This window comes from Saimiri boliviensis, chromosome 14 (assembly GCF_048565385.1).
Source record: "Saimiri boliviensis isolate mSaiBol1 chromosome 14, mSaiBol1.pri, whole genome shotgun sequence".
NCBI lineage: Eukaryota > Metazoa > Chordata > Mammalia > Primates > Cebidae > Saimiri > Saimiri boliviensis.
Window position 1 is genome coordinate 31,994,683 of NC_133462.1, and position 13,417 is coordinate 32,008,099.

The 13,417-nt window shown below is 56.5% G+C and overlaps 1 protein-coding gene across 4 annotated transcripts in view; it reads right to left on the reverse strand.

The window, feature by feature from the left end:
• BRD4 (bromodomain containing 4) overlaps positions 1-13,417 on the reverse strand; it is a 103,129-nt gene that overhangs the window by 5,299 nt on the left and 84,413 nt on the right. For 3 of the 4 annotated variants that reach the window (XM_039466818.2, XM_039466819.2, XM_039466817.2), the window contains exons 10-14: positions 12,992-13,287; positions 11,843-11,953; positions 2,487-2,539; positions 2,016-2,385; positions 683-1,270 (exon numbers count right to left, since the gene is read on the reverse strand). In XM_039466818.2, the coding sequence (XP_039322752.1) occupies positions 683-1,270; positions 2,016-2,385; positions 2,487-2,539; positions 11,843-11,953; positions 12,992-13,287 (1,418 nt within the window). Of the gene's footprint in view, positions 1-682; positions 1,271-2,015; positions 2,386-2,486; positions 2,540-4,814; positions 7,044-11,842; positions 11,954-12,991; positions 13,288-13,417 lie in introns of those variants that run through there. The other variant, XM_039466820.2, reaches the window with a different exon arrangement.

The window sequence follows — 13,417 nt, forward strand, 5'->3', positions numbered from 1 at the left end:
ACCCTCCACCCTGACCCTGCAGCACCACATTGGGAGGCACTGACCGGAACGTTCCCCTGCCGGAGCCAGCCAGGACATTTTGGCTACTGACATTTAAACAAGTGCCCCGGAAAGGCAAGAAGGCGTGGTTTGGCCAATGCTGTTGATGAGAAAAGGGTGGCCCGGACTGGGCTGGAGGCTGGGAGCAGGCAATGAGGTCAGCTCCCAGGCAGGCTCTGAGCTGCCTTTGAGCTTCCAGCTCAGTGCTCCCCATCATGGTTCTGGCTCCCCCTGAACCTTATTCCTCACCCTGCTTTCTATGTTGGCTGCTGCCTATCTGTAATCATCACCTCTGGAAGCATACCCTGACCCCCAGAGGTGGATCAGGTGCCTTGCCTGGGCTCTTAGCTTCCCCACCTAGCAAGGAGTCACCTAGCACTGTTGTGCTCCTGACTGTAAGAGAGGGTAAAGAGGGAGCTGCTTCTGGGTCATCTCGGCTCACAAGCAAGACAGAAACCTGATAAACACACTGCAGGAAGCACCAATGACCCTTCCAGGTCCCCCTCCAACCAGCCAGAGCCTTTGAGGCTCAGCTCTGAACCCACTGCAGCCTGAAGCATGAGTTAACCCTTCCAGCTCCCGGAGGACAAAACTACAGGCCCACCATCAGCCTCCCTAGACATCATGGGTGCGGGCTACTTACCAGTTGAATAGGGGTCCGACTTGTGGTGTCGGGGCGAGTGGTGGTGCTGCTGGATGACTTGTTGAGGCTTGGCAGGCTGCGGCGGGGGAGGCTGCTGGCCCGGTGGAGGGTGGGGGGGCTGTTGGCCCTGGGGTGGTGGGGGCTGTTGGATGTGGGTGGAGAACTGCATGGGCTGCAAGTGCACGGGCCGTGGAGGGGGCTGATGCTGCTGCTGGGGTGGGGGCTGGGGCTGGGGTGGTGGTGGTGGTGGCTGCTGCTGTAGCTGTTGCTGCACAGAGGGGTGGGATGGGGGCGGCAGGGGGGGTGGGGGCTGGGACTGCACCTTCACGGAAGGGAGTAGTGGCGTAGGGGGCTGCACCTTCTGCAGCTGCTGCAGGTACAGCTGCATCTGCATGGAGGTGAGGGGTGGGGCAGGTGGCTCTTCATCCTCCAGCAGCACTTGCGGGGGCTGGGCCATAGGGGGCTGTGGAAGCAGAGGTGGTTGGGTCAAGGCTGGTGACACGGCTGGAGGCCGGGCGGGCTTGGGAGGCAGGGCAGCAGCTCGGTTGCTGGGCCGTGATGGCTGCTGGGGCAGTGCGTTGTGCAAAGCTGGAAGGACACAAAACCAAGGCAGTGAGGCCTGAGCACCTGTGGCCCTAGCCTGGCCTTTCTGCTCTATCCTGGCCTCATCTGGACTCCAGTGGCCTCCTACTGGCCTCCCTCCAACTGGCGCTCCCTCCCCAACGACTGTGGCCTCACACAAACTCCAGAACAGAAGCAGCTTTCAGAAAGGGCTCTAGGGCAGTGTCATCCTGCCCTATGTTCTGTGCCCCAGCTCCTGCTCCCCATGCTCACAATGGCCCTTCAGGCCTAAGTGCAGAGCTCCATCACTCACTTGCCCAGCTGGTTCCCCAGGCCCCAGGAAGGTGGCCCTGTCTCCGTATCCCCCACGTGCATGCTGTCCAGGCTCCATGGGAGGAATCCCATCAGCATGAGTGCATGCCCCAACCCCTGATGAGAAAAGCTGCAGAGGGGTCCCAGCTTTTCTCATCTTACAGACATCTGGCCCAGAGAAGAACTGAGTCAAAATCTTCTAGATTGTTACGCAAATGATCTCAGATGTTTAACACAATAACAAAAATCTTCTGAAGCAACGTGTTAATAACTCCACGCAGGACCTGTCTTGATACATCTCCTTTAACTTCCAAGATGGCCCTGAGAAGCTGTGGACCTGCCTGCTAGAGACCAGAGCAGCTCGGGCCAAGAGGCCGCCCAGCCACAGTGCTCGGGAACTGCATGGGAGAAACTAGGTGGGAAAGGGTCTCAGCCCACACTAAGGCAGGCCATGGCTCACCTGGAGGAGAGACCACGGCGTGCTGGTTGAGATGGGGTGGAGTGCTGTGCTCAGGCGGCTGGGGCAGGTGAGGGGGCAGCTCAGGCTGCGGCAGGTGCAGGATGGGCTGGGTGAAGTGGCCGATGGGGTCAAAGACGCTGCCTGGGAGCTGAGGCTCCAGGACGGGCACCTGGGCGGCGATAAAGGGTGGGGGCGAGGACTTCATTGCCGGGGCTGCCTGCTGCGACATGGAGGGCGGGGGAGGCGGGGGTGGCGGCTGCTGTTGCTGCTGCGGAGGTGGAGGCGGTGGGGGCTGCTGGGGAGGCGGGGGCGGCTGCTGGGGCACAGGAGCTGGGGCCTGCTGCATCTGCTGATGGTGGTGGTGATGGTGCTGCAGACAGAGAGACAGACAGGCTGACGTGAGCCAGGCAGAATCGGCCAAGGCCAGACCCAACGTTCCAGCTAATGGAGGATGCCCCTGAGCCCATGTACCTTCTTCTGCTCCCTCCCGGGGTGCCCCTTCTTTTTTGACTTCGGAGCCATCTCTGCAGAGGAAAAGAGAAGGTAGTGAGGCTCTGGGAGAGAAGACGAGTGAGCTGGCCTTGGATGGAGAAAGGGGAGAAAACAGGGCACATTCAGGAGAAGGACCGGTGACCCCAAGAGAGGGCAGCTGGGTTCGATATGGGATGCTGGTCATTAAAGGGAGGGAGAGACATGCGAGGCATCACCTACCCACTTGCCTGCTGCTTTTCCTAGCGGGGACCATGCCTGAAAATGCCTCCCCTGCCAAGCTTCAGACCACCACGGCCACAAGGGAAGTTGAGACCTCCTTGCCCAACGCCTCCCACTGCCCACAGGCCAGTCACTCACTCTAGTGACAGAGTGCATGGCCTGGACCGCAACCTGCTGTTTTCAAACAACCTATGATGGCTGCAATGATCACATTCATCTGACAGTTGAGAAAAGTGGGGCTCTGAGAAGGGAGGGGACTTATCTATGGTCACACAGCTAAAAAGCAGCTACTCAGGGATCTCCAATTGCATGGCTGTTGAGGCCCACTCCTTTCCATCCTCCAGGGGAAGCAGAGCAGCTCAGCTGGGGCTGAGAGAGGCACAGGACGGGGAGGAACTTATTGGCAAGGGAGAACGCAGAGGGCTCAGTCCTGGGAGGAAAAAAAGGAGTAGACTGCCCCCCTGGGAACGACCACCAACTAAAGGGGTAGATGGACCTCAGAAGTCCCTGCCTTGGGACACAGTCACTGTGCTGCAGACTTAAGACAGCATGCGCCCTTGCTCCTGTGGGCCAACGGCCTGGCGCCACAGCAGGGTGGATAGGTTCAGGGTGTGACTGCTCCTTAGAGGTATACTTGAGAGCCAGCGCACTCATCTCTGTCCCCCACCCCGAGATTTACACCAAGGGACTTTCGCTAGCTGGATGTCCCCTCGCCAAACACAAATGGTGTACAAGCCCCAGATGAGGATGTGAGCCCTAGCCAGCGCTCACAGGTTGGCAGGTCACACAGTCGACAGCCACTGAATGGGAGGCGGGGCCCACGGTATGGCGCCTTTTGGATTCCTGTCACTGAGAAGCACCTCGTGGCACTGCCTGGCTTCACCTGAGCTCCTCGCCACGGTGCTGCCTCTTGCTGCTTGTGTTGCAGGACACATGCTTTGCCCAAACTGAGGGTCCTTCCACTTGGATCTGCTTCGTGGAGGGCCACGCTAAGCTTCTGTGAGGCATGTGGCCCTCAGTGCAGCATGGCACCAAAAGAAATGGGGAAGGACCTTGTGCCCTGTTAAGAGCTCACCATTCCATGCGAGACAAGACACAGACACAGACCTCAGCAGCTACAGACACACGTCCTCGTACAAATGGCCAGGGGTTGCAACTGGGGACACTGGGGCCCCGTCTCAAACCTTCATATGGGGCTCGGGATGCACTGGGTCAGAGTATGATCTCCTGAGAGGGATACTGTTGTGGGTTAGACATGCCAAAAGGGGACAGCTCGGGTAGATTTGCAGGGTCAAGGCAATGGGTCATCTGACTGCTGTGGTGCAGGGGGAGGAGCACTGGCTGCAGAGGTTGGCAGCGCCAGGACCAGGGGAACCCTGCACACTAGAGAAGTGGGAAGAAGAGGCCAGGGCTTCTCTCCCAGCACTAATGCCAGCACGAGGAAGTGATAGAGCCATGGTGTCTGGGGGCATGCCTTGGAGAGGATCTGGGGCAGGAAGGGCAAGTTAGGGGGAAGAAGCAGGGCCACCATGTGAAGTCAGACTAGGAAAAGCCCCAGGGATGTGTCCAAACGCACAGCTGAGGGAGAAAGTGTGTGTGGAGGGGAGAGACAGGCTGGGGTTCGCCTGCTGTCTCGTGGCCTTGGAAGGAACCTTGTTTTTTCTGTTGTAGAAGAGGGATGGTCACTCTAATCCCTCACAGTCTTCCTGCAGGCTGTGAGCAGAGGCCCACAGGAGGAGATGTAGGGACAAAGTGCAGCAGGGCCTGTGGGGGTTCCCGGGGCATGTCAGCTGCCTTTGAAAGGCCACAGGGAGTATCCTGGGAACTTGTCTCCAGGGCCCCTTGCAAGTGCTGGGGCCCCCAGGCAGGGCAAGCCTAGAGAGTTGGGGAGAGAAGGTGGGAGGCACACGGCAGACCCCAGGACCAGATGACTAAAGGGGCTGCTAGTAGAGGTAGCCCCATCTGGCCCACGTGGTCTGAGCCTGTGTCAGTTACCAGTAAAAGACAAGACAGGAAGTGCACAGCTTCACAACACACCAGGCCCAAGACACCCCCACACAAAACTCTCTAGAAAGGGTTACATGAAGATGGCCTCAAGTACGGTGTGATCTTTATTCCATGACAATCTTCAACTCAACACAAATTTCAGTCTTTACATAGGATGGTAATTGTACAAAGAAATAAAATGTTTTTGTAAAATCCGATTAAAACACTGATTCCGCCCACCCCCCAGACCCACTCCAGTGAAGGAGACAGGATGGAGGGTAAAGTCAGAGCAGAGGAGTTGAGTCTCCGCCTGCACTGAGCAGCTACCTCCCGCCCCTTCTCAGGACCCACGGCCAGCTGGTGCGTCGAGGCCTGGCTGGCACTTCCTGCACAGGAGGCTGCCAACAAGGAGAAGTGAGTGGGCACTGTTCTCTCTGGCTCTGTTCCTGGGGCACCAAGCAAAGGTGACAGCTTGTCTAATGAGCTTTCAAGTTCAACGAGCCCTGAGTGTTCTCTGCCAGATGGAAGCCCCATAGGCAAGAAGGACAGGGACCCTGGAGGAGAGCTGTCCTGTGGCTATGGCCCATGTGCGCACACACACAAGTTGTGTGTGGGGGTGGGGTGGGGGTGGGGGTGGCAGCAGAGGCAGCAAGCAGGCCCTACATTGGGAATCCAGGCTGCCAATTGGTCCAAGAAAGCAGAATCTTCCCAGAAAGACAATGCCAGCAGCTCCCCAACTGTCCTATGGGAATCTCTGGACATGAAGGCTCCCCCGCCTGCTCCTGACCCAGCCAGGCTGGGCTGCAATGGGAACACATCAGGCGCAGGCCAAAGGGCAGCTCAGAATGGTTGGTTTGGCCAACAGAGCTTGACTGGAAGCTGGATGTCCAGAGAAGATCATGAGCAGTCCAGGAACTCCTGAGCATCAATGCAGGGCCCTGGGAGGCTCCAGTGAGGCCAAGGCTAGCCCCTGCTTCCACAGCAAACCTGGGGCAGTTGCAGCTGCTGAAGCCCAAGGAGCTGGGGAGAGCTGCCAGGGCTCCCAGGTGGGTGGGGAGCCGGCACCTGAGGGCCTGCCCATGGCGACCAGCCCACTTCTAGTTCCAGGAGAAGGCAGGCCTTTAAGAAGCACCCACAAACTACACTTTAAAAAAAAAGAAAAAATGAAAAGCCCCTGAAACACAGATGCAGTTCCTTAAGGGACTTTTCACATCAGGCAGTTTTCTGCTGAGATGCTAGATTTGTGACCAAAAAAGGGCTGGTATTTATTTTTAGAGTGAAATAGCCTATTCAGTGCCTCTGGGAGGGCTTGGATGATGTGGCCATCCTCGCCTGCCCCAACCCCAGGGACTGTCGTCATTCTAAGGGACTGAAGACCAGGAAAATGTTCACACTGCTAACACCAATCAGAGGTGTTCACAGGGCAGTCCTAGTCCACTAGCCCAGATCCACCCCCTCTCTAAAGGAGGGAGGTGAAGTGGGATGGGGTGGCAGGGGGATAGTGGGCCTGAGGCCTATAATCAGTGCCTGCCTGGCAGGTCCTGCACACTGCAGCCTGGTTCCAGGAGGGACTTTCCCTATGTGACTTGAGAAGAGGGAGGCCAAAGAAACGGGAAATGCCCATCAGGCAACTTAAGCTTTTGGAAATGCACGGGAACAGTGGAAACGGAGGAGAGACTCCAAAAGGCTGAGAGTCAGCTGTGGCTCAAGCCTCACAGGGTATCAGTGAGAAGCATGCTGCGGGAAGAGTCCCACTGAGCCTTTCAGGGTTTCGAGGCCTTGCCTCTAAAGCTCCCCACTCCTTATCTGGGACAGCTCTAGAGGTCAGAGTGTTCTTTCTCACACTGAACAAGAGCTCTCCTGGGCTAATGTCACTTCGAGGTTCAGGAGGGAAGCAATTAGGGTTCAAAGTCCCAGAAAAAGAGGGATGGGACAAAGAGAGAGAACATACTTGGGGTCTAGATTTGCACACAGAGCAGCACCACATGAACGCATGTGTGGGGGATTGTCATCACCCTCCAGGAGATGCCACCCACCCAGAAGACCCAGATGACCAGGGAGGCTGGGCAGGACAGCCAGGCAGTCTTTACACAGGGAGGCTTGGGGAGCTGGCCAGGCAGGCAGCCTTCCCGAAGGCGGGACTAGGCATGTGCTGCTGGACATGACTAATCCACCCCGGGGGACAGGCCCAGGGCTCTGAGGAATTCCATAACTTGATGGAGTCCTGTCCCTTTCACGGAAGAAAATGGACTTAAGCTATAGCTTGCTGGGAAGGAATCTGGAACTGAAGACCGTTTTATTAAGAGTCCGTGTCCAATGATTAGGCAGGACCTACGTAGAGGGAGAGAGAAACCAGTGTGAGAGAAATGGTGTGGAATGTACCGTTTAAGTCACAAGAACAGAAGAACTGCAGACCGAGCCAGCCTCCTGCGCCCTGGTGGCTGATGGGCACAAGAACGGCACTGGAGACCGGAGCCCTGCCCGCCGCCTAGCTAATCTAGGATAGGGACAGACCCACCTCCCCCTTAGAAAGGCCACATAGGCAATACGTGTGGATGCCCTGGAAATCACCCCAGCCTCCTAAGCTTCTACAGAGTGGGCTTGGCTCCCACGGACAAACTCCATGTGTGCCCTGAATGAGCACACACCATCATTTCCTTTACTGTTCCTCAAGTGGCTTCTTTGGAACTTGAGTGGTGCCCCTGCCCTGTCCCCCCCCAGCCAGGTACAGCAAGCCCACCAGGCCCCCTGCTGACTCTGAGCTCATCTCGCCTAGGGGCTGTGCACTGTCTAGTCTCAGGGAGTCCATGTCAGCCCTTCCTCCTGGGTTCCCAAGGAAAGAGGTACCAGAGTGCAGAACCCCCAGTGGAGGAGAAGGAGCAAACTGCCTCATCTCTGCATTCCTCCAGATTGCCCAAACAAAAAGCTCAAACTCTAAAAAACACTATTATATACACTGTTGAGGAGGGAAAAAAGAAACAGAAACAGGCCAAGAAGAGTCTTTGTCCTTTCTTTCCTTTTCCGGGGCATCCAGCATGGCTCCCTGGACCAGGGAGGGGCGCTGGGCTTGTTCCCACCCACACAACAGAGTGGATGCCCCTGCTGGAGTCAGGGATGCAACTGACGCGCGCAACTCCCTGGCCCCTGAGTGCAGGCATGGGAAAAACCCGCCCACCGGCGGCCTCTCACTCAGGGCCACATTCCACACGGCTCGCCCTAACCCGCCCGCCCGTGAAGCCCCAGAATCCCTCCAGCTGTAAACGCTGAGTGTGTGCGGGGGGTGGGGGTTGGGCGGGTGTCACCTGGCTGTGCAGACAGACCAGCCACTGTCCCACCTTCAAGTCTTTTCGTACTCCCCCACCTCCAGGGTCCTCACCCTTCCCTGAGGAAAGCACCACACTCTGGAGCAGGCAAGCAGCAGGCCTGGAGATGTGACTAAGTCCATGAAAGACTCTTGGGTTCAGGAAGCTGAGACTGGTTGTGTGGTAAGAACGCCCCATGGCCTCTGTCTGCACTTCCCAGCTCAAATCTTTCCAAAACATTAAGCATTCCTTTTTCCCCTGGAGCTATTAAGAAACACCCACAAGTTCCAATCCTGGGAAAAGGAAGCCAGGAGACTAAAATAGCTGGACTGTGCTCTTGCTCCAACTAGAAGACCATAACAAAGCCCAGGAGAAGACCCTGTCCCAGTCCAGGTAGCTGAGGTTAAGGGAATATTCCTAAGAGGGACATAAGCTGTGGGTCTACCTTTGCCCACGAAGATCTGGGCATGACAGGTGGGAAGAGCCAGATATCAGCAATGTGACAAGTTAAAACTAGCAGATTGCTAGGACATGCTCTGCCCCATGTGCTGGGCAGACCCAACCCCAGTACTGATGACAGCAAAGCCACAGTGCTATCCACAGCCCACCTGGGACAGTATCCTCCTACAGCCTGCACCACCCAAATCTGCAGATGCCCTAGAAATGGTGGGTGGCATTTGTACCCTACCCCTGCCTGTCTCAGTATAGAACCCTCAAGCAGCTCCAGGTTTTGGCTGGAATCACAGCTCAATGAAAGACCACAGCAAAAGCAATGTGGGGGTTCAGAGGAAGTGGTGGGGCTTGCCCACTGCACTGCATGCTGCCAGGGCAGAAGTGGGGAAATACATGGTGGCCTGGGACCCAGCTGGGAAAGCAGCACCCACCCCCGCCATCCTCTTCCTGCCTGTGTTCCATGGCTCTGTCAACTGTAGCCTGGCCCCAGAGGACTGCCCCACGCCTGCATCGGTCCATAGCATCCTGGTCTATGGATAGCTGCCAGGAGGGGTATCTATGTATCGCACCCGCCAGCCTCAATCTAGTGCCTCCGTTTGGTTTCTTTTGGCGACTCATGTCTCAGGGCCTAACCCCATAGTAAGTGACAAAAATAGGCCCTTTCAGGAATTTCGGCTCTAATCCAAATAGAAACACAAGAACAAGGGGGGCGGGAGGGGGCAAAACAATTAGGCCCTGGGAGACCAATGGGAAATACCTTCAATGTCCCCCCACCCTGCCCCACTCCCTCAAGGCAGAGCTGCCTGTAACTGGCCACAGACATCAAGACTGCCCGGCTTCCTGGACCCAGGAGAGCAGCTGCTGCAGGACCTATGCCCCCTTTGCCCCCCGCCCACAGAGTATAGAGTCCTGTGTGGGACAGGGCAGCAGAAGGCTGCATTCATTGGTGTCAGGGTGTGAGTTCCCGCTTTGGGATCTGCCACACGAAACCCTTGTAGCAGACCCTCCTGAGAGCAGAACGCTGCTAGCCCATGACAGAGCTCACTCAGTGCACACAGAAGGCAAAGGAAAGCCCCTGGTGGCCAGGACTGCCAAGACAAAAGGGAGCCAGGCAAAACCCAAGGTGGGGAGGGCGCCTGGGAAGGGGAAGGCCAGAGCCCAGGCAGCTGCACAAGCGGCCAGGGCTGGACCGCCAGAGCCTGGGAACCTGGGAGCCAGAGGCTCTGAGACTGTAAATCTCGCCCTCCTTCCCGCCAGGACAGCTGTTCCCAGGACTCTCAGATTACTTCTTGCACAATCTTTCCACTTTTTTTGAAAGTGGGGGAGTGAAAAAATAATAATCGCGGCAGTGGCAGGAGGGGTGTGGGGCACTCACTCAGTAAGCCAGGAGCGCTAAGCCAGGAGCGCTCCCAACTCCTCTCCCAAAGCAGAGGAGTCCAGAAGAGGGTGCAGAGGCCAAGGGCAAAGGCCACGATCACAGACTGGAAATCAGGATGTGATGTCCACAGCCCCCTAAAGCGTCTTGTCTTGTGAGGGCTAAAGCAGCAACCCCACCATGGCCACGCCACATCATTTTAGTAATCAGGTCCCCTGCCAATTTCAGCATCTGGGGTTTCCACTTGGTCACTCAGATCCTTAAGACGAAAAGGCAACAAAACCCCTGGTGACAGCAGTCGGCTAGAAAAGAGGAGGTGCAAAAACCCAGAGGAAGGCAGGCTGGAGGCTCGGCTGGCACCAAAAGTGAAAAGTCAGCAGCCACCAGGAATGCTAATTGGATCCAAGAATACAGCCATTCACCCCACTCACCCTGCTGCGAGTGGAGGCTCTAGCATGGGGTGGCAGAGCCAGCCCTTTCTGGGCAGCCATAGGGTACAGCGCCTCCTGCTGGCTGATGGATTACAAAAACAGTGTGGGGAGAGTGCCGGTTAGAGATCAAAGCGTAAAAGATGGCGACAGGGAAGGCCAGAAGGATGGTGAGCTGCCCAGGGCATTCTCCACACAGTTGTGCTAGAAAATGTGGGCACGTGGAGTCCTGGAGGGTCCTTTAGCCCACTTCATGGCAAGTCTCCTCACTCACTGGGAAGCAGAGGGCACCAGGGGAAGAACAATACTGACAGGGACCGAGGTGCCACCTGCTCCTGCCGTATCTGTGCGCACACACCTCAGAGCAACATGGCTCTCTGCAGTTGCTGTGAAGGATGCCCAATCACCCTTGGCAAGATCAAGTAATTTACATGCACGGATTACTGAGGGTTAGCATTTATTTCTAGTTAGAATAAAATTCCTGGGGTGGCACAAGTCTGGGAGAACAGACAGGAGTCTACTGCCAAAACACACATTCCCAATGTAGATCCCCACTCCCCAGCCTGCCTGAGACCCTAGGGCCAGCTCTCAGGTGGCTGGCTGCAGCACGCTGGCTCATTGATGCAGCTGCATCAGCCTAGTGGCAACCCCATCGGCCCTGGACACAGAATGTTAGCACTGTCTCTCAGCAGGAGCTGGTCACCAGGCCTCCTGGGCACCATGGCTTCCTCCTCCCTATCCTCTCCTCTGGGCCAGTCTGAGTATCTATGGCCCTGAGAATAATGAGGAAAACACACACTTGGAGGACAGCAGCCCCCTCCCCACCCCTGCCAACACCCAGCATTGCTATCCACCTCTACCTCCCACTGAGGCTGCTGTCCCGAAGGTGGGCTCTAATGGGGAACCCAGGGACAGATGTGCAGGCCAATGGGGCATGAAAAGAAGGGACTGTTAGTTAGACTTCGAGTGGGACACGCAGGTCCTGGTGTGCGTGGAGTTAGGGCAGATTCAGGAGCAGCCAACACAGCAATGAGCACACTCTGGGGAGGAGCAGGCAATGGCTGGGGCCCAAGTGATGGCAGGGCCAGCTGCAGTCTGCTCCACATCCACCAGAAACCAGCGAAGCATCTCCCTGAAGCAGTCACACTGCGTGTGACTGGGATATGGGGAAGGCTCTGGGGACATGGAGTCTCCCCTGGGGCAGAAAGCTGGGTGCGGTCACATCAAGGTCCACACCAACGCCTGGGCCCCCACGCCCACAGTCCTCACAACCCAGCCTCCCCACCTGCCACCCAGAGCTCCACAGTGTCAATGCCCTTGGCCATTCGTCCTCCACGTCCAGCCCCTGGCAGGGACAGCAACAGAGTCACGCTGAGAGAATGGACACTGCGGCACAGAGTGCAGGGCTATCCCCGGCCCCAGGGAGACAGTTAACACAGACACAGGCAGACAGAGGGCCTAAGTTCTGGGAATGCTGTCCCTAGGTTCTAGCATCCTGGACACAAGACTGAGCTGCTATTGGGCACAGGTGGGAGGAGTTTGATAAGACAGGTAAGACACAAGTCACCTAACCTGTTTCGGAGTCTTCACTGTCAGAGGAACTGGACTCACTGGAGCTCTCAGACTCTGAGGACGAGAAGCCCTTCATCTTGGAGGAGCCGGCAATCACATCAACTTTCTCAGCTGCAACCCAAGCAATGGGAGCTGGTTAGGCAGGGCCCTGGCCCAGGAGGCTGCTCTTAGCCATGGGAACACCCCATCCATCTAGAGTAAGAACCAGCGAGGTGCCTGAGCACTGTGGGCCCCTAGGCTAATCCTAACTGCCAGCTGCCACTCCCAGAATCGAAACAGACTCAGTTCCCATGGGTAGACTGCTTACACTGGAATTACAAGGTTCCTTCAAACTCTCAAAGTCCCCTTTGGAGGGTTTATCAAGAATTCAAGAGACCAAGCAGAGGGATAATTTCTTAACACAAGGTACCGCTCAGCATGCGGCTTTGATTCTCTCACTTTTCTGGTAGAGGAAGAGGAGGACCCAAAAGGAACAAGCTACCCAGAGGTAATGCAAGGCAGGGAGAGGCCTGGGGGTCTCCCAGCATAGCTGTTCAGATGCACGCTGGAAATCATCATGTGGTATGCCCCAGGGAAGGGCCCAAAGGACCCCAAAGAGCCAGTATGGGCTCAGGACAAAGACTGTGTGCAATGCTGTAACACCAATCCTAATTCCTATGGTCCTAAGACGTAAGCTGCGGGCCAAAATGAGCTGTGACACAAAAGAGCTGCTTGGAAGAGTCCAGAGAGAACGCCACACTGAATTGTCCCTCCTACAAGGACAGAGGCTGGCTCAGTGCTGCATTAATGCATCAGTACGCAGGTCCTGGGACCCTGCAGACCCGCCTTTCCTCCTTCCCCCAAGAGGCCAGAGGAAGACTCAGCAGCAGGCAGTTGAGGTTGAAAGCAGCTGTGGCTCAGAACACAGCTTCAGCTGTGGCTTATAACAAGGTGCAGAGGGGCCCCAGACACATCGAGCCAGAGATCTACAAAGACACTGACAGCAACCTAGGGGTGAGTATGATGTCACAACCTTCCAGGTTTCTGTGTCAAGAACAGAAATGTTATAATTGGAAAAAAGGCACACAGAGAGAATGGACTGAGTAAGGAAGGGGAAGTGACACTTGGGGTCGACAGAAGAACCCCCATCCCCAGAGGGCTCAAACACACCTTGAGGTTTCCTTTTCTTCCGCAAACAGGAGGTGACATAGCGCTCCAGCTCACGCAGTGTGGATGGCTTCAGGGTCTCAAAGTCGATCTCGATCTCGTCGGGGTTGGAGTTCTTCAGTGAGGGCTCCCGTGACTGGATGATGTGCACCACTCGGCCCAGCTTCTCTCCGGGGAGCTTGTTGATGTCCAGGCTGAGCTGCCGCTTCTCCTCATAGGACATAGGCTTGCACTTGTCCTCTTCCTCTGACTCATACGTGGGAGGGGGCTTGCTCTTCATGGGCGCTGGCTCCTTCTTGCTATGAAGGGACGATGCAGACACCATCAAGAACGGGCCTCCTGAGGAAGCCAGGCACTCATTCCTCCACATGTATGCTGGGGAGAAGGGGTGCAGGGGGTGTCCTTCCCATACTCCTCACCTACTGGCCT